The sequence below is a fragment of the Peromyscus californicus genome, unplaced genomic scaffold (genome assembly GCF_007827085.1).
Source record: "Peromyscus californicus insignis strain IS unplaced genomic scaffold, ASM782708v3 Scaffold_9__1_contigs__length_137607984, whole genome shotgun sequence".
In the NCBI taxonomy this organism is placed as follows: domain Eukaryota; kingdom Metazoa; phylum Chordata; class Mammalia; order Rodentia; family Cricetidae; genus Peromyscus; species Peromyscus californicus.
In genome coordinates this window covers 130,050,564-130,072,403 of record NW_026294617.1, presented here as the reverse complement: position 1 = coordinate 130,072,403, position 21,840 = coordinate 130,050,564, and the positions used below count along the sequence as shown (strand labels likewise).

Sequence of the window (21,840 nt, the reverse complement as noted above, 5' to 3'; positions counted from 1 at the left end):
CCATTTCTACAGTGGAAAGAATCTTTAAGCGCTCACATGGACATTTTTTAGCATTAAAACATAATGTGGAAAAAAAATTTTAAATCTAGCTTTCACACATTCTGCCAAGAAACTTGGTCTAATTCTTGAAAATAATAATTGTCAGTGGAAGGTCCCTGGTTTGATCCCAGGTTTCAGCACCAGATGAATGAAAGGAAGGAAGGAAGGAAGGAAGGAAGGAAGGAAGGAAGGAAGGAAGGGAGAAGAGAGAGGAAGAGAGAAGTAAGACGGAAGGACATGACTGTTTTTAAGTATGGTGGAGGAGGGGGTTTACTGTAGATAAAAAGGAGAGTGCAGCCAGTGGCAAGGACATCTGGGAGAGTCCAGAGTGAACAAGACCCTGAGTCGGGCCATGAGAAGAGTTGGGGAAGGAGAGAGGGGAGCGCCAGGAAAGCAAAGGGTGGAAAAAAGGGCAAGTAACCAAAATAGCTGATTTATACAGGGAAGGGCCGCTGGGGGAAGGGCAGCCCAGCCACTGGGCTGGAGAAATTTAGGGTAGGGGGCGGGGTATGCCAGCCATAGTCTGTAACAGGTAGGGACTAAGGGATGCTCGGACAAACTGTCAGATAAGTCTGCTTTGGTATGTTAAATAGACGCCTCCATTAGCCATTTGTCCAGGGTTTGAGGCCTAATGATAATCAAGAGAAAAAAACCAAAAGAGGGAGAGATAGAAATCTCATCTATGTAAGGAATCTACACAACCATGGCTTGCCTGAATTGATAATAAAGCTTTGCACAGCCACACATGTGTTTAAACAGCAGAGTGACTGCAACAGAAATCACATCATCCATAAAGCATGAAGTATCTACTATAGGTCACCATGAGGAAGTCTGCCACACCTCCCTGCTCCTATCAGTCAAATTATAAAAGAAACAGAGCTCTGAAGTGTAACCACCAACGATACGACACGTTTTCTAGCCAGTCCTCCAAGTCATCCTAACAGCAAATGATGCTTTGGACGCCTCTCCACCAAGCTCTTCAACCAACTCCTATTTATCATCGGCAGCAGTAATACACAGTAGTCTGCAGAAGATTCGCAAGCCCGAGGCTAGCCCAGGCTACACAACAAATCCAAGGCCAACCTGGTAACAAAGCAAGGCTCTGTGGAGGGAGGGAGGCTGTTTGCCATGTATGGCTATCAAGTAAGACTTACTCATACCTCAGGTTATCCATTTGTTTCTGGAATTAATTTGCCAAGACACATAAAAGGCTGTGAAAGAAGCTGCACTTTAGGAGAAAAGTGTTAGGCAAAGGTAACACAACAGCAACCACAGCTACCACACAACACAGAGCAGTAGTTAGGTGGGGCTGCCATTCTAAGAACAAGCACTAAGATGGAGGTGGCCCAGAAGCGGAGCATTTACTTGCACAAGACTCTTGGTCCAATGTCCAGCACCACAAAAGAAGGGCACAGATTTCTGTTAAATTATGAAAACATTTTCTAATCATAAAATACAAACTCAAGCAGAAATGTGAAACATGAAAATAAAATTGCCATGATTCCATCATGAAATAAAGCTGTCACATTTTAATCTAGTGAGAAAAAAATTTTAATAAGTTTTTACAAAATACAGGGGAATATTAAATCAATTTTTACAAAATAGGTTTTTACTCAAAGTACAGAGGAATAAGAATTTCTGCTAAATAAAACTGTGCTTTTTTTTTAGAAATTACCAACACTGTTCTTGAGTACTCCCAAATATCTGTAAAATTAAAGACTGGGCCTAAAAATTAAGGAACTTACAGTAAAGAATACACATGAATAATAACATATCATCAGTTCACGACTGTAACAAATGCCCCATTCTAATATAAGATGCTCAACAGAGGGGCAGAACATCTGGGAACTCAGCAGTACATTCCTACTTAATCTGTAAACTTTTGAAAACTATGTTTTTAAAAGTTCCCTTTAAGCTACTAATATAGCTCTTAAGAATTCTTGGGGGGGGGGGGGAGGGTTAAAAGCCAGGTGGTGGTGGCACACGCCTTTATTCCCAGTACTCAGCACTTAAGAGACAGAGGCAGGAGGATCTCTGTGACTTCAAGGTCAGCCTGGTTGGGTTTTAGGATAGCCAGGGCTACACAGAGAGACCCTGTCTCAGGGAAGGAAAAAAAAAAAAAAAAAAAAAGAATTCTGGGGGTTTCACTCAAAGACAGGGCTCTCTGCCAGGGTGGAAATTCACATTAATTGGTCAGACACAGTACCCTTCTCTTCCCTTGCAGAGTCATGGAGTTGGTTTTTTTTTTATCATTATCATTAAAATTACAATACCTTTACAATATAAAGAATACTCACAGGTCTGTAATTTCCAAGACCACTGTGATGTTCCACTCAAGAGAACAAAAAACGAATGTAAGATAACACAATTTGGCTAAGCCAACCCAAGGTGCTTTCAAGCCTGCTGGACGCCAGCTGAACTCTCAGGTTGGTCAGCTTCTATAACCTATTCCGATAAAATCTGCTATTACCTTTAAAATTTTCCCTACTAAGTACGAAAAAACAATGATTGGCTTTTCCTTGTTAAAAACAATAGTTTCTAGGGCTGAAGAGAGGGCTCAGCGGTTGAGAGCATGGGCTGCTCTTCCAGAGGACCCGGGTTCAATTCCCAGAACACACAGAAGGCAGGTAACTCTAGTTCCAGGGGATCTGGCACCCTCACACAGATGTACATGCAGGCAAAACACCAATGCGCATAAAATAAAAATAAATAAGTAAATCATAAAAAGTTTTAATATTTTTGCTCTAAGCATGGCCATTCACAAAGCAGAGGCAGGCTCCCAACATGTATGCCTTACTGTAAATCAAGTAAATTTGTAAATCACTGTACTATACTGCCACAAATTAAGAAAAACAAACTTCTTTCTTCCTGTCTCCCAGATTATCTCAAGCATTCATGATATAATTATCTCCTATAGTATTGGGGGCATTTTTGTATGTATAACTGAGTTACCTTTTAACAAGTTATGAAGTACACAACTCCACCAACAATCCATTCTCAATGCCTCACTCCCCAGCCCCTGAAAACAATCTTTCAACCTCTATAAATTCGCCTGTTCTAGCTAAACATAGTTATATACGACCTACTATGTCCAGCTTCTTTCCACTGCAACCATTATCAAGACTCATAGTACCACACAGCTTTGCAACCATTATCAAGACTCATAGTACCACACAGCTTTGTAAAGTTGTTGTTGTTTGTATGGATGAATGTTCTGCCTGCGTGTCTGTCTGTGCACACGTGCAAGGCTGCTGCCTGAGCTAGAGAGGCTGACTGCTGGGAAGCACCCTGTGAGTGCTGGGTGTCAAATCTGAAGTGGACGCTGGGAACTGAACTTGGGTCTTCAGCAATAGCAATCTGCACTCAACCAGCACTGTCCTTCCCCAGCTTTTTAACTCCTTTTTTTCCTGGAGATAGTTCTGAGTGGGTTTCTGGTTCTTGCAACAAATGTAATAAAGCAAGCTCCAATCACCTTAATTTCATTTTCCTTGTTGTTTTTAAGGTTTGAAGACATTGCTTACTGAGGGGAAGGAGGAGGGAGTGTGGACAGGGTGGAGGGTCTTGCTATTTTGCCCAGGCTGGCAGAGAACTCACAGCCATCTTGCCTTCCCCTTGCAAATGCTAAGATCATAGATGTACAGCACCACACCTGGAGCCTCATAAAAAAATTTAAACTTTGAATCTGTATTTTTAATCATATTTATAAAGCTACCCCTACCCCAAACCTGGGGTTCTTGTGGGAACAGAACTTAAAAGGGCTGTTCAATCAGTTCATAGTGCTTTTCTAAAAACTCACCAAAAAAACTCCTTCTCTTAAAGAGGAAGCCAAATCCCACTATGCTGTGGACAATACTTTATACGAGTCAGATCAAGCGCTGTATCCCCCCATTCCTGAGATTTAGCTCACTCACTCTCTCCCCAACCCACTGTAACATATCTCCTCTTCTGGTGTTGCAGTTGCCAGCAGGTTTCACATAACAGAAACAAGTTACGTGTGTAGAGGGGTGGGGTGCAGACTTGCAGGAACATGGAGGCCGGAGGTCAACATCAACTGTCCTCCTCTATCTCTTCTGAGACAGTCTCCCACTGAACACAGATCACTGATTGGCTATATTGTATGGCTAGCAAACTCCAGAGACTCATCTGTGCTTACCCTTCAGAGTTGGGGGTCCAGAAAGTTGCCATTGCATGTGAGTGCTGGTCTTGTGTGACAGGACACTGTCCAGTGATCATCTTCTCGGCCCCCACAAGACACCCATAAAAAGACAAACCATTTGTCTTCTTTCAAGTCCTTCAGACAACCTCAACTAAATTCTTACCATTCTATACACTTTCTGAAGCCAACAGACAAAACTCAAGACTGTAAAAACATTTAAAAATCATATAAATCATTTTGATAATAGAAATTTTATCTCACAATGCACTAACTCCGAGTGTTTTTTATTCTCCTTTTTCATATTCCCATTATAAAATATTAAGTTTTGGCACCAGGTAATTATACAGACTACCCATCCCTAAATACACAACTCCACCAATACCTTTCCCCATATGTAACTTTAATAAACCGTGTAAATGAATGTGCAGCTTATTCACCTTCTTTTTAAAACTTAAAATCCAGATTGTTTTCAAATAAGTTCTGTAGTGAGAATGTAGCTCAATGGTAGAACTTTACCTAGCATGCAAAAAACGTAGGGTCAATTTTTAGCACTGAAAAAATAAATGACTTTATTACCAGAAGTGCGCTCATTTTCTGAGGTTTTCAAACCAGGGTAAAGGCTTGGAAATTCTCCTATACAGGTCATGGTTCTCAAAGAGCTTGTGATCTATTATATACAATTACAGCAGTTACCATTGCCTAGAATAGAGCATACAGAAAGTACCTGATCTGTTTGGGAAGAGAAAGCCTTCTTAGAGAATATGATGCCTAAACTAAGAGGGGTCCCCATTTGTTGACAGAGGATGATAACCAGGGAAACTGGCATGAGAACAGACCAGGGCAAGAAGTTAGGTTCGTGAGGCCTTCAGGCACGCTCATCCTTTCCATGTTGTAACACAATGTCAACATCTACAGCAGTAGTTTTCAACTTCTCAGTGTTGTAGCCCTTTAACACAGTTCCTCATGTTGTGGTGAACCCCAACCATAAAATTATTTTCGTTGCTATTTTGTAACTGTTACCTGACATGTGACCCATGTGAAAGGGTCATTCAACCCCCAAATGTGTTGCCCAGTCTGAGAAATGGAGAAATGAGGGAGTTACAAAAATCACAGAGGGAAAGGGAGACTGAGAATGTTGTTAGTTTCTACTTTCTAGTTGGGCTGCATTCACAGGTACCCTTGAGCATATGAGAGCCATGGGCCACAGGTTAAACACACTTGGTTGAATGAGGGGCAAGGGTATACTCAGTTAAAGAATTCAGAAAACTGGGCTGAAAAGATAATTTTGATCAGGTAACGGCACTTGCCACCAAACCATGGGAGAAGAACCAATACCTCTAAGTTGTCCTTTGACCTCTAGGCTGCTGCCCCTCCCATCACATAAAGTGTTAGGAGAGAACCCAGGAGCTCGTTTCATCTGGCTAGCATGTAGAGTAAGAGGCAGACAGTAAAAGTGTTTTAAATGAGCAGACATTATATCTCCAGCATTTACTTCAGGATAAGAATAACTGGGGACTCCATGATAGCACCACAGAAAGTAAGACACTATCTCCAATGATGCAGAGACGACACCACTGACGCTCGAGGAAGCAAGAGCGGAGCTCAACCAATGGCCGGGGACTCCTTCAAAGAGGCTGCCTTTTTCCTAGACACCGCCAAGTTAACTGAAAGATGCTCAAAGTGGTTTGGGAAGCAGTAATAAACTCATTCTCTGACATGGTTGACTCAGTTTTCTGTGTGGCAGGGAAAAGGGAAGGTCTACTGAAAGGTCGAAAGCTTGAGAATAGTCTGAGCTCAGGCTATCCACTGAGATCCACTACTACACAGGTGACAGATTTCTAAGCCACAGCAGTTAATGAGAACCCCAGAGAAGGACATAAGAAGATAGCCAGTAACCGAGACCTGAGCAGTGAAAAGCAAGGTAAAACACAAAGGAAAAAGTATATTCAGAGTCATGTATACAATAGACCAGCGACAATTACAGAGTGATGTATCAGCATTTACGTTGGCTGCTCGGCCTTGCACCAGGATAGAAAAGAGCATGCTCGCCATGTCTCGTACAATCACGCCGCCTTTGTAAGGAACTTAAAAAAGAAATTCAAGAATTTGAGTCTACACTTAAATGAGATAGCATTTCAAAACTACAAACATTATTTAGTTGTAACCTTAAAAAAAAACCCACTACTTATGAAATGAATGCTCTACTCACTAACTGTGGCTTCTCACATATCTCTGCATGTTCTAGCGTCTTACTCAGTTACTTCAGGAGGCTGGGGATATGGATGTGAGGAAGAGGATTAATGAACACAGGGGAGAGAACTACTTGTGTTCTACAGAGTACCTGACCAAGAACATCCTGTACTTCAAAACAAGAGACATGATGTCCCCAACACAAAGAGAGGATATGCTTGAGGTGATGGATGTAACAATTATCCTAATCAGACTCATATGATGTATGCATGTTTGGAACACTGCACTAAATCTATAAAATATATAATCATATGTTAATCAAAAAGATGTGGCTATTCTTGCTATGACCTTGGAGCACGGACCCTAGTGAGGTAACAGGTAACTGTTACACCTGCCTATGACCTTGAAGTAGGGCGTGGCCTGGAATGCACATATGCAGCTCCCTCTTTGCCTCCTTGTGGTATTGGATGCTGAGATCTTGGACCAGGCAAATCAGCGTGGGACACAGCTCAGCTTTCCCGGACCCTATGATAAATCTCTCATGTTTGTGAGTTAACCCCCAAATCAATTCCTTTGCTCATTAAATAGATTCTGTGGATTTCTCACATTAGAAAGACACTTCTTCTTGACTATAATCAGTTTGACTCTCACTTCATGCCCTCATTATCAATAAACTATGATCATAAAATTTTCCTTCTAAGAATTATTTTAAGAATCTGGTAGTACACTACAAAAAAAAAAGAGGAACAATACTGTAGGAAATGTAAAAAGTAGCAAAATAAAAGGTGAATCAAAAAATTCCAACTTAAACAGTAGAAAAGTATAGTATTAAAGAAAACAAATTTCTGCAAAACAAATGTTAATTTTTTTTTTTTTAATTTTATTTTCCAACACGAGGTCTCACTATGTAGCTCTGGCTATCCTGGACCTTGTAGGCTGGCTTTAAACTCAAGAGATCTGCTTGTCTCTACCTCCCAAGTGCTGGGATTAAAGGCATGTGCCACTACATCCCGCTCCAGTTGATTTTATTTAAAAAGAAAGCTGGAGAAATGGGTCTGTGGTTAAGGGCACAAGTTGCTCTTTCAGAGGACCTGTTTGGTTCCCAGCACCCACATGCTGGCTCATCATTGTCCATAACTCCGGTTTCTGGGGGATCTAGTGCCCTCTTACTAATTCTGCAATGGCACTGGACACACGTGGCTCAAAGATATACATGTGGGCAAAGTACACAGACACATAACAAGTCAAATAAGTAATTAAAGGCCACTTTTCAGAAACTGGGGTAAACTGGTCCTGAAACAAAGCAACACATTCCAAAGCCTTTCTAAACAGTACACAGCAGACCTGGTGCAGCCAAAATCCCAAGGACTAAGAAAAAGCACAGAAACTCCAGATGTATTACACCACTTAATCTCTCAGAATTACCTCTTCAACCTAGTATACAGTTTGTCTTTCATGCTATTTCTCTGGCTTATCCTCATGAACTTTATCTCAACCGATGATCTAATTCTAACTTCTGCTCTAACAGCAGCAATATCTAACCAACATAACATTTTTCAAATAATAGCACCACTCTTCAATTAAAATTCCTATTATTCAATTTTTCAATTCAGCTTCTTTATTTAAAATCTACTTATAAAAATTTTTAGGCTACAAACAAAAGCCAATCCTCACTGTCATAGATGTCAATAAAAAAAATAATTTCCAGGGCTGGAGGTGAAGTTCAACAGTAGAGCCCTGAGTTCAACCCTCAGTAGGATCTGAAATAGTGGTAATTACTATTTCCAAACAGTCAGCCAGCAGGCGGGAGGAGTGTCATGAAGAAATACTCCCAGCATACATTGAAATTAAGTCAAGCTGGGCATGGTAGCACATGCCTTTATTCCCTGCAGAGACAGGTAGATTTCTGTGAGGAAAGGTAAAAGAAAAAGAATGAACTAAAGGAAAAGATCGTAATATAACATGAGGCTGGAGAGCTAGCTCAGTGGCTAAGAGCACTTGATGCTCTTACAGAGAACCCACAACGTGGCTCATAAACATCCATTCCAGGAGATCTTACACCTTCTAATGTACAAACAAACACCAGGTAAAACATTCATATATAAAATAAATATCTAAAATAAAATTAAGTCAAATAAAGGGTTGGAGAGATAGTGTGGGAGGCCAGCTCCCACCTTTTAAAGGGTTCCTATGAGGAGGAGAGAGGAATAAGAAACTTTTAGAGGGGCTGGAGAGATAGCTTAATGGTTAAGAGCACTGAATGCTCTTTCAGAGGACCTGGGTTCAATTCCCAGCACCCACATGGCAGCTCACAACTGTCTGTAACTCTAGTTCCAGGATCTGACACCTTCACTCCAATGCACAGAAAATAAAATTAAATAAACTTAAAAAAAAAAGAGAGAAACTTTTAGATAGACAGCAGAGAGGAGACAGAAGCACAGGATAGCTTCAGGAGGACCTGGATCAAAATCTACCGGCCCTTTCTGCCTCTTCAAAAGGGCTTTTTATAACAATGCCAAGGGGCGGGACAAAAGACTTCCCCCTTGCTAGATCAAAGCACACTGCACAGTCAAGTGCAGACCCTTCTAAACACCTGGTAACCATGCCTGAGGTCCAATCATTCCCCTGTGCGGCCCTGCTGGGTAAAGCAAGCTCAGATCTCACTAGGAAACCTCTGTGGGTCTCCACAAGATAGCTCAGCAGTTATGAGCACTCACTGCTCTTACAGAGGACATGGATTCAGTTGCCAGCACCCACATCTACAATCTTACACCCACCTGTGAACATAAACACATGCAAACTCACAGAAAAAGATCTTCACAAAGCCAGATGCATCTACTCATAGTTATGACAGAATGACACTGAGTGACTGTCCTGATGGAGAAAATAAAGAAGTAACTTTTCTTCACATCCTAGGTCACAGACATGCACAACTGTGACATGTGAGAGGACAAAGCAATGAGGACAGTGCCATGGTTACCTTTCTCCTACCACAAGAACTGCAGAAAGCAGCTCAGGAAGCTGAGGGTTTACAATACGGAGGACAAAACACCAAAGAGGAAGAAACAATAGAAAAAGGCCCAAATCTGCACGAAGCTCTAGCTGAACACAAAAAGCTACACAAACCTAACCTGAGACTCTACAGAGCAGGCAAAGAACTACCATGGAGCTACACACAAAACCACCAAGTGTTCACAGAGCTAGAACTACACACGACCCAACCATCCAGAGCAGAGAATTCTTTAAAGCCAGGCTTGAAGAAACAATCTACGACTGTCATGGTGTTACACCCAAACGCCAGTGCCTTAGCCTTTCCCCAACCCTGCCATATGTATCTCTTTATATGGCCACTCATTTGGATCCTTTCAAGTATTTTCTGTAGTTAATCAAATAATTTTTTTCCCTTGGGTCTGTGAACTTCTCTAACGCTGTGAGAGGGGCAATGGGATGTTATAATTTATCACATGAGAAATTACAGATAACTTAAGGACCTCTTTGTAATTGTGGACAAAGTGAGGAAGTCTTGAGAAATGAAGTGGTTTTTTTTGTTGTTGTTGTTGTTGTTTGGTTTTTTGAGACAGGGTTTCTCTGTGTAACAGGCCTGGCTGTCCTGGAACTCGATTTGAAGACCTGGCTGGCCTTGAACTCACTAAGATCCACCTGCCTCTGTCTCCCAAGTGCTTGGATTAAAGGCATGAGCCACCACCACCGGCCCACTAGAAATTAAGACCTTAATTTACAATTATCTAAGTAATGCCAATTACTGTCAGAAAATGTCAATGAATTGCACGTTACTCAACAGAGTCAGAGAATTGGTCAGTGCGGGTAAAAGACACCTACACATATGAGTAAAGTAAAAGTTAAACTTTCTTACGCATGTGGGGTTAGCATTTAGGCATCTGTACTGGCCTGCCCTCAGGGTCCTGACAGGATAGACCTCAGCTGCAGCCACTAAGTGCACCCCTTGTGTGCACTCGCTACATTTCCTTATAAAAGACGGGCCTTGCCCACCTCCCATATCTTTCTCTTTCTCTTCCTCTCCCAGAGACCGGTCTCTGCCCCTTCTCTCCCCGCCCCTCAATAACCCTCCCATGTGGGCCCTGTAGTACAGTATGACTCCTTCCCACTGCTTTTAAAATGCATGTGGCATCCCAAACTACTGAACACGACTAGTACAGAAAAGTTCATTTTTTCCACATACTACTATAAAAATTGTGAAATATAGCTTCTGCAACTAAAGGTTAGCCTCAAAAATAGCAGGTAAATAATATAGTTTCAGGAATATTTTATCACTAAATGAAAAAATTCTTTACCATGTATAAAAAAGGAACTTTAACTTCTCTATTGAGAAAAAAAGCAAACAAGAACATATAATAACCAAACATCCATGTGCTGTGTATTCACTCAAAAAGAAACTCCTCAGTGAACCAAACAAGACAATCTTGGTAAGTTTGATCATTCTGATCTCTAAGATCAAAGAAGGCTAAAAGCAGTCAATTAGAAGGGAAAGTCAACAAAAATGAAATGAAATACTAAGCCACAGAGCTGCCAAAAGAACACAGGAAGAAGTGAAACTCTTGGACTATAAAGGTCAGGAAAGATAGACCTATTATGACAGTGAGGTCACCAGGGTCATTCCACCACCTCTGCCGGCGATGACCCTAAACCAACAATGTTAAGACTATATCCATGTGTCAGCATCCTTAAGATTAGGGCAGAGGATCATTTAAAATCACCTTATTCCTTAAAAATTAAAAATGTTTGGTAATGGGGCTGGAGATGGCTCAGGAGTTAGGAACACCAGTTGCTTCTTTCCAGGGTACTCTGTACTCCAGGATGCAGGGTTCCCAGCACCCACATGGTAGCTCACAACCACCTGGAACTCCAGTACAAAGGGACTCAGCTTCCTCTCTTGGCCTCCACAGGTACCAGGCACACCCATGTGGTGCACAGATACACATGCAGGAAAAACAACCATACACACAATAAAATCTTTTTCAAATCGGCAACAATTCATGACATGTTTTGATTAGTGAATGACTTATTCCCCAACAACAACCAATGTTCTATATACTTCAGGCAGCTTTTACTCCTCCCATTAATCCACCCACACACCAATGCCTGGTATTCTGCAGCTCTTTCTAGGAACTGTCAAGGAGCACCAAGCCCCTCTTCCCTAGTGGCCTCTGTCTTTCATAGACCACTGCATTCTAAACCCCCAGAGTCTCCTCAAATTAACCAAATCCTCTATAAGAAGCACTTGTTCTTCACAAACACACCATTAAAGAACAAGAAAGCAGCTAACAAGTTAAACGGGGTTTACTTACCTAAAATGCTGATTCTGACCAACAAAAATCACGTCATTATAATTAGTCAGATTTAAAAAAAAAATTAAATACCAAAGATCTGCTCTATAAGATTCTCAATCTAAAAACTCCCCTAAGTCCACAGAGTAAATCTTCACTCCATGAAGTAACTAGGCATGGCACTCTTGTAATCCCAGCAACAGAGGACAAGGGAGGAGGGTCACAAGTTAAAGGTTACCTTCAGCAACATCACAAGCTTGAGGCAAGCCTGAGCTACAAGAGACCCTGTTTCAAAAAAAGTCCAGAAACAAAACAGCCATTTTTTTTAAAAGGCTGAAGTATGACTTCATTTCTACCATTAATTCACGATGCTTTTTTGTGTCTGCAGTACGGTGTTAGGAATGAAAGGCAGGGCCTCTTACACACTTGCTAAGTATGCTACCACTGAGTTAACCTTCTGATCCTGGTGGGAGACTCTACTGTACTGTCTGTGTAATACACCTACTTAATAACTGTCTTTGACATGCATCACAAAGTTTCATTTCTAGTGACTACCTTCTGAATTTGAAAAGAAATACTAAATATAAATCCCAAGGCCTTCAAATCCTTATCTGATTCTGAAAGCCAGAACCTCCAGGTGGTCTGAGTCAGCCAGGCCACTAAGGGATCATTAGGTATTATCTCCCTTTAAGAGCGTCAGTAACCTTTCAGGGAAAGTGTGGCCTTGGGCCCTCTTTGCCAAACCTCTGAGAACATCTGCTACAATAACCATGAGCAAGAACCTCACCAGAAGAACACACTTTTTAGCCTCTTACTCAGTTAGCAAGCAGAGTTTCCTATTTAGGGAAAAATCAGCAGAAGTACAATGTGAGTCACAACTGTGTACCCAAACACTCAGACTCATTTCCCCATGCTGTTGTCTAACTTGTCAGGACAGGTCCAAAGCTAAGACTGTAAAGTATCTTCTTAAACATTTATGAATGATGAGAACCTTGTAAGTGATACTCTTCAAAGGACAAGGCGAAGGCTGCCAACTACATCATTACTGTTAGCTTGGAGGGAAGTTTTCACTGTAACAGAATCAGAGGCCCCTAACTCTAAAGAGAACACCGTGGCAACCATGGAATTTTCTATTAATACACTTTTTGTTTGAGATGGGGTCTGTAGATATGTATGTGTGCACACGGCTTTAATAACCTGCTTAACTGGCATCAGGAAGTATGACTTGATCCCTTCTGGCAGAGTACTAATGAATACTGTAGGCAAGGCTAAATTCCCAGTTTCACAAGCAACGAGCTAGAGATCTTTTCTAGCATAAAGGGTACTGTGTACAAGAGGATAAATAGCGATCCACCAATACCACTTTCAAAGTACTTTAAATTCCCAACACCTGAAAACACTAGACAGCCGTAACCATGTTGTTTTTAAACAATCACTTGGTTTGTTTTTTAGTTTTGTTTTTTAAAAGCCAATCATCTCTGACATCTGGATGAAAACATGGGAATAGAAACATGGAGCAAAAAAAGGGACTTTATTAAAGAATTTACATGCAACATGATCAAATACCATTTTCTTGGAATTACTTTAAACCAAGATGCTCATCACGATCATCTCTTCCATCTTAGAAGAGCAGTGGTGAATACTTGCCCAATGTGCAGGCCCTTGGTTCTAACCCCTAGCAATGTTAGCAGAAACCAAAGAAAGTAAAACCTAAAATCGTGTCATCTTCAAAGATCTGGGATGAAGCAAAAGATATGGGAGCAAAATAAGGGGCTTCTTTCACCCAGCCACTTGATGACCCATCAGCATTGAGCACTGTCCTCACAGTAAACGGCAGCCAACTCCAAAGGACTCCAAGCCCCATGCTGATGGACCTGGAATATCACCTCTGGATAATTATTTTATGGGAGTACTGTCCTTAATCACCATTCAATCTCACTTTTAAACATAACAAGACTGAATTACTATTTTCCAGAATCAGTAAGAATATCCTGTAACAAAGACAACAAAAATCAAGGGAAAGAACTACTAAAATATCATTTCCTGGAAGAGAAAGTGTGGCTCAGTGGCAGAGTGTGTGCCTTACACTTGCCAGTTCTCAGTTCAGAAGAAACAAGTTCCAGAGAAATTCAAATTCATTTAAGCCGGAGCTGGCCATGGCGACATAAGCTCGAAGTCCCACAATCACTTGAGTCACAACTCAACACTAACCTAGGTGACATAGAAAGCCTCCATTTCAAAAATAAGAAAGTAAAGCGAGACATCACACTTTTTGAGGTGTGTTTCTCTAGAACATATTTCTTTGCACCTGCAAGCAGAGTCCCCCCTTTGAAAATTATGTATGAATGGAAAACATTTGTTGATCTGTTTTGGTTTGTTTGGTTTTTTGAGACACGGTCTCCTTACGGCACCCAGGCTACTGTCCTGCCTTGGTCTCTCATGCTGGGACTGTGTGGGTGTGCCCCCACGTACCAGTTATCTTATTTCTAACTGAGTTTTTTCACTTCGGAAATTATTATGTTTTTCTGCCTCAAACCGATCTGTAGTATTATTAGACTCGGAACCTTCTACAATAATTTATCAAATGTTCAGGGAAAAATTCTTTCTTAAATCACGTTTTAAAATACATTTTAGAAGAACAGAGGAAGCTTGGTGGCAGTGTCATAAGCCTTTAATCCCAGCACCTGGGAGGCAGAGGCAGGCGGATCTGAGTTTGAGGCCAGCCTGGTCTACAGAGCGAGCTCCAGGACAGCCAGGGCCACACAGTGAAACCCTATCTCGAAAAACAACAAACAAAACCAAAAAGAGCACAGGAAAAAAACTTTTTTCCAGAAGAGACCTATGCTAAAAGTCCACAATATTATCGGATATAACGTCCTGAACAAACGTCCTACTAAGCATGGCAAAAAAAGAACTGTCCCACAGCCCTGATATGATACTTGATCAGACATCTGTCACAACAACAGCAGTGGAAATTTTCTTCAAATCCAATTATTTTTGTACAACCAGTATAATCTGACTTTGTGGCAACAGCTCAAAAGCCGACCTATGAGAGGAGTTAATCTACACATTGGTCACTGTTACCCATTCAAGTAGTTCTGGTGAGTGCTTGCATAGTTTTCCAGGGTCATCGAGACTGTTAACTGAGTCATTTATAGTATTTTCCAGAATACATCAAGTGGGCAAAATCATGAAAATTTTGGACACAGAATTATTTGCAAAAGCACCTTTGCAATAAAGGCTTGCAAAATTAGAGTCTCTACAGCTCGGGTTGTCTCAAAGGCCTCCATCACAGTGTTAACAGCACTGTCTATTTCTGAGCTACGGGGGTGATGGCTCAAGCATGGTCTTAAGTCAAAACTTTAATGGGATTTAAATGTAAATCAGTTCTAGTTTGCCAGATTTCCAGTACCCAGATGATAGCTACATACTCATGATTTACTTCAACCATATTTAAAGGCAGATGCTATAAATCTCTACAAGTATGAGCCAAAGTGGACTGTGCTAACTCAGCAGCAAAAAAGCACTACCACTCATGTTTCCACTTATCTTCCTGCGACACACCCGGGGTTTCACTTGCCCTTTCTCATTTAGACACATGGGAGCTCTGACTAGAAAATTTGCACTACTACAGAGACGAGTAATGAAGTTCAATGTCGCATCTGAGTTTTTTGAGTTAAAAAATGTATGTTAAATCTAAACTCATGCTGAAGTGTTAACTTCATCTGCAACAAAAACATGAAGAACAGACATTTCTGAATAAATACTGAAACCTGGGAAGTGATAAACAAGCAGAACTCATGGTTACCATATTTACACATACTCTTTGTTGTGTTTCAGTGCCACATGATCTGATTCAAAGTAATAAACATCAGGGTCATCATCCTCCTCTTCTGCAGTGTGCTGACTGGCACTCTCTTTGGCAGATGGCAAATGTCCAATATTCATTCTGGCCTCTGAGGGTGACTGACTTAGTCCTTCACTTGTGTAGTTTTGAGAGTCACAACACAGAACCTTTTCATTTTGAGAAATTTCAACAGGATTTGTGGGAGACTCACTTACATTATCACTAACAGTTGTATTTGTTTCATTGGGACTGAGATTATTCTCCTCAAACTGTCCACTTTCTCGGTAAGGAGATGTGTTTTTAGTGGGACTACCTCTGGTCGGAGCGGCCCTTCGAGGTGAAGTTCTCAGGGTATATCGGTGTTCTTGAGGTTCAGATAAAGACGTCATCTGAGCTGAAGCACAGTCTAGCACAGAGGACAGCTCCGGCTCTGCAGAGACTGGCATGTTTTCAGTATCTGTGTCCAGAGGGTCACTGCTGTTCTCATCACACTGCTCTTTTGAGACACTGCTATCTCCCACCACATCTACTTCCTCCTCAGAATCTCTTAAGGATGACTGAATTTCAGAAACAGGGCCCGATGCTGGCTCGGCAGTCAGCTGATGACGACGTTCCACGGGGAGACAGGCAGTTACTAGTCTGTGGTCCTCCAACTTGACCTGCACTTCCGACTTCGTGCAAGGCACGAGATGGTCTATACAACTGTCCTCCTTCCTACTACCAAAGAACATTGGAGTCTGGGTTTCTGAATCCCCATTTCCAGCTACTGATTTTTCCTGCAACACATAGGAACCAGTGCTATTTTGTTTAGTGTTCCCGTCAGGCTGACAATCATCACAGTTTATAACAGCTGAGTCACTGTCATCAACACCATTGACAGTCAAATAGCCTGTGATTTCTTCTACTACGGCAGCATTAAGTGGCCCTTCCTCACTGACATTCACCTTTTTAATTTCCCTTTTCTCACAATCATCCAATATAAGACATCGACAAGCTCGTTTAGTCCCTTGAAACTCTGCATCATGGTCCACTACTGTCCTCCTCTGTTCTACTGACTCCTTGTCTGGTTTTATAGGCGAATCTTCTTCTGAACTGTTTGGGGCTTCAGCTCTAAGACAGCGTTTACTGTTCTTCAGGACTGGTGGTGCTGGCTCTGTCTGCCTTCTTTCACAGCTCTCTAGAGCCTGCCTTTCTAGGTCATCCTTCTCTGAAGAGGAAAGTCTTCTTTTCCTAGGGCTTACCCATGCTTCTCGAGCACTCTGCTGCTTTATATCAGAAGTTCTTCCGTTATTATTTCCTTTCTGAACTGGCACAGGCTCTGGTCTCTTCTTTGGTGATCTTGATCGTACTTGAGAATGAGAAGAGATCTCTTCTGGGTGAGCAATGCTACGGTTCCTTAACGTTCTACCACAAAAAGATTCATCCAAGCCGTTTAACCCCACTGTTGATCTTGTAACACGAGTAGATCGGGAAGCAGCCATACTATGGCAAGTCCCTACCATACGGTCATCATGATCCACTCATTGGGAAACCTTCAAAAATGTAAACAAAATAATGAGAAAGAGGTAATAGTTAATATATCTAAAACAAAAGTATAAAGTTATAACTTTTTATCCAAGTATAGCCATTATTAATAATGGGACAAAGGTTACTTTATTAAAATTTCCAATAATGACATTAGTAACAGCTAACAATTACGTACCATTTAATATAGTCTAGGACTCCCTGTTTATGTTTAACATACCTTCTCCCTGAAGTCTCACAACTCACACAGGAATAGCTATTGTATCTACTTTACAACTGAGGAGACTTGAGGCACAGACAGCCTCAACAATCTATTGACGGTCATATAGCCAGTTCATACAGAACTCTAGAGACCATGTTCAAGGTCTCTCTGCCTCTCAGAAGGGCACAAGGTAACCAGAAATGATGAACCTAAACATAAGATTCCATTTTGGTTAATAAAGTAACACTCTTGAAGTTATAGATCAGCTAGCTATCTTATAGAACACATTCTAATCAGTCTGAGGTTTTTACAAAAACGGTTTCAGGTTAAGTCCCTCGATAACAAGCTATTTTGGCATACTGCTATGAAATTTCTGTAATTAAACAGTGGCCAGAAGTCCCAACACTAGCTTGCACTGGCTAACAACAGTCAATCAAAGCTTTAGTCTCTAGAGAAAGGCACATACTATGTCAAAGTATTCTGAGGAGGGCAGAAAGCAAGAGCTATCCTCAAAGGGAAATAGTCACTTCAGAAGTAAGGAATATCATTTCACATATATCACATGTGTGTGTACTTACACACACACACATGCCCACACACTTTCCTTCCTAAGTTCTATATGTAGTGCAGGCTAGCTGTAACTCACTGCTTGGGAGACAAGTGAGTTTTCTGGTAAGGATGCTTGAACTTTCTAAGAGAATTAGGAAGCCTACTGGAAAATGTCCTCATTGATCTACCTGGGTAAACTCTGAAAGAGCTAATGATGTTTTCCAGGTCTTCCATAGTATCCAGAACAAAGGCACTATTAATATTCCAAGTTTCATCCCCCTTTTCCCCCTCTGCTACTTTTCTTAGATATTTTACCACTTCACTTGCTACTCAATTCAAGTGGGGTACAGAATGGATAAAGAAAGGCTCAATAACAGCTATAATGTAACTTCACCATGCTCGCCTCCTGCCTCTGTCACTTTCCCATGGCCTCCCTCACACAGAAACCTTCTAACGCCATTTCATCTCCTCCCCATGCAAAGCAAGCACATTCCCTTCTAGGCCTCAACTGCATTAACTACTACTGGAACTACAGAAGACCACAGCAACTTGTCACACAAGGAACACTAAACAAAACTGCTACCCTGTTCTGGCTGCTGACAATGAGTACAGGAAGGAAAGTACCCTGTGAAATGTTAAGTCGGCTGGATTTAGCTTTGTTCCAAAGCAGGGAACGCTTTAAAATCTTGAAAGCACAACTACTTGTTCTAGAGAATAACAGTAGGTATGGACACACCATCAGAGCAGAGACAGCGTCTCCCATGAACTTCACTATCTAAAGACTCACAGCAGTGGTCTGACTGTTGTTTATTTTTCTGCTTTACTTATAGGTAATAAATACTCATCAGTTTTCACTTCCAATTACAATAAATGTAAGTTAAACTTCAATGTGTTAAATGAACACAAACTGAAAAATTTTTAAAGCAATTTATTTCTTTGATGTACCAAAGCCTGGAGCTCTCAAAACTGAAGGTTATATACTAAATACCTATGTAAATGCAAATATAAAACTAAAAATAAATTAATTTTATAAACAAACTATAAAATACAATGCAAATTTAATTATCTTCATAATTTGTGATTGAAAAATATGAGAAATTCATTAAGCTTTATTTTTAATAAGCAATGCTCATTAAAGCTTATAAACCTCTGAAGTGATTTCAGTTAACTGGCTTCCTTAATCATTCTTTTCTTTCCACACCAATCTGAACAAGGCACAAAACCTTTCTCTGTAATTCAGTAATTCAACTTCACAAAAGAGACTACTGAATCAGACATCTGTCATTAATAGTGAGAATTACTTTAAAAGTATATGTATATATGGGTGAATATATAAAAATGTGTGTATGCACACAAATACAAATAAAAAACACTATCAAATAGCACTTATGAAAGCCTGTATTTTTCTTCATGATTCCAGTTATAAAACTGAAACACTGATTAAGCCTCTTTCTGTGTCTTTTGTTCCCTAAAAAAGGTTTTCATTCTAGCCACCGATTACAATTAAGCCCAACTACTGGGCTGCAATCACCAAGCAGCGGTCTTGGGAGAGGACCAATAAACTGCAAAATGCTGGAATAAATAAATAAAACGTCTTTGGAGGCCAATGAGAAGAGCTCATCTTACAGGGATTATTTTCTGGTATTTCAAACTGTTGTAACTTACACAGCCTTGAGAGTTCACATTAGAAGCATGTCCTGAAGCTCGCTAGAAACCCAGACTTGCATTTGATACTTAGAACAGAAGGGAAAAAGGCAAGAAAAAGGAAAGAACTGCAGAATATGAGGCCCTATCCAACCAATTCATACATGCTGGAGTATGAGAAACACCGAGATCACTGTACTCAGGCAGTAGGCTAGCAACATAATTCAATCATCAGGTTGCAAACCAAATTAGATATATAATTCTCTTTAATATTTTACTAGATTATAATGATTAAAACAAAGCATTATAAATAAGGCCATGATCCCTTTGCTAAAGAAGCATCCAACAACAGATTGTACAATTATCTTAGACACTTAAAGTAAAAATCTAATCAAATTATGAAGGCCAAGTAAAACAAATCTGTTATATTTTTCTTCCTCTTTCCTATTTTTGCATAAGCATACATGAAGTATACATACATTTTGCAATTATCTGATAAAATGAATAAAAAAGCCATTCAATAAGGGACTTTTAATGAAGTATGTCTACATTATTCCAACCAAATTTCAGTATTGTTGTGACAAGCTTATTTATTTAGCAAAGTAGTACAGACTAAAGCTGTTATTTCCCTTATTTTAGCTAAATACAAAGTCACTAAAAAAATCCAATGAAAAGGTCTGGGCATATAATTCTATTCTTGCCAACTATGAAGTTGCTATGGGAATAGAAGTGAACCCATTTGCCAATCAGCTCAGGATCCCTTACTAATAAACTAAGAGACCTGGTGAAAGCCTTAGCCATGCCCATTTGCTAATAGAAACTGAATTATTATAGTTAGAGAAATAAGGGAAACCTGAGTTCACATTCCCATGAGGTAATGAGACTAAACTGTTCTATGTTACCCACCAACTAATAAGCAGCAGCATTTTCTGGAAAACAGGGAGAGAATATGACCCATCACTAGAATTAAGCACACTTTGTCCTATATTCCCCATCCTCCTAAGTTCTCATACTACTGAAGAGAATGAAAAGGGACAACAACCAAATCTTTTCAGCCTGCCCACGCTGAGTTCCAAATCTCCCCTAAATCCACACATCCTAACTCTTATCAGAGTTCCACTGAACCACCCTCCCCTAAACTTGAATGTACTTTCATAAAAACTATAAAATTGAGACATTGTTAGCTCTTCCTGATCATAAACCTCTAGTCCCCATGACTACACCCACATAACTAAATCAGAACCAAAGAAACAGGACAGATTAGACAAGAAAGGCCCACCCACTAGAAACAGCACATGATGCAGCTCCACTTTCACTCAAAAACTATTTCTAATACCTGTAATCTCTGGCTCCTGCTCTAATCACCAAAAGTGACCCAGTTTACTTTAGGAATTGAGGAGTTGGCAATTAACACCAATATTATTTTATTTTTATTATCTTGTTTTTCTTGAGACAGGGTCTCGCTATGTAGCTCTGGCTGTCCTGGAACTCACTATGTAGACCAGGCTGGCCTCCAGCTCAGAGACCCACCAGACTCTGCCTTCTGAGTGCTGGGATTAAAGGTGTGCACCACCACATCCCGCTAAGTAACACCAATATTATCATCATCATATTAGTTTTATTAAGAGAACAACTTGTAGAAAACTGGTCACAATAACCTTATATTTTCAGGTACAAAGGCCAAAGTCAAAAGAAAAACTGAGAAAGGGTAACTGAGAGGTGTCACCAATATGACTTTCTTGCTGGTCTAAAGCATAAGCTGTGCTCAGGCTTTGCTTCTCATACAAGTCTCTGAGATGTAGTTTTTGAGACAGGGTCTTGCTGTGCAGTCCTGGATGACCTGAAGCATACTATGTAGCCCTGGGCTGGCCCTAAAACTCTAACAATCCTCCTGCATTCCTGGTGGTGGGATTACAGGTGTGTACTGTCACAACCAGTTACACAATTCTTTTAAAAGACAGATTATTTCAATTGTACAATTATCGCCATTGTAGCAGAACAGCACCTGTGACCCTATCCACTCGATTTATTGAAAGGTCAACAGTCACCATTTTGAAGTCTGGAAATTCTATCATGCAGTTATATATAAAGGGATCTCTTCTTTGTTATCAAGAGTGATGCAAGAGATGATTGATAAGACTGACAGAGAGCTATACAGGAAGACAGAGAATAGATTCAAATGAATACACACTTAAGACAACTGAGAAGAGAAGTCAAAGAATTTCACACTGCTCCTTAAATAAGTACATTTCAAAGACAGGTTTAATGGTCTAGTCTCAAGATACCAACAATCATTTCATTTATCCATCTGTCGAGAAAAAAGAAATGGAAAACTATTTAATCTTCAGGCCATTCCCTACAGCTGGAGAATGCCATAAAACAC

The 21,840-nt window shown here is 40.5% G+C and overlaps 1 protein-coding gene across 4 annotated transcripts in view; it reads right to left on the bottom strand.

Annotated features, from left to right (window-relative positions):
- Zzz3 (zinc finger ZZ-type containing 3) overlaps positions 1–21,840 on the bottom strand; it is a 71,454-nt gene that overhangs the window by 19,999 nt on the left and 29,615 nt on the right. For 3 of the 4 annotated variants that reach the window (XM_052730974.1, XM_052730976.1, XM_052730975.1), the window contains exon 4: positions 15,515–17,070. The exons of the other annotated variant lie outside the window; for it this stretch is intronic. In XM_052730974.1, coding sequence (XP_052586934.1) covers positions 15,515–17,040 — 1,526 coding nt within the window. In that variant the 5' untranslated portion in view covers positions 17,041–17,070. The remainder of the gene's footprint in view (positions 1–15,514; positions 17,071–21,840) is intronic. 4 annotated transcript variants of the gene reach the window in all.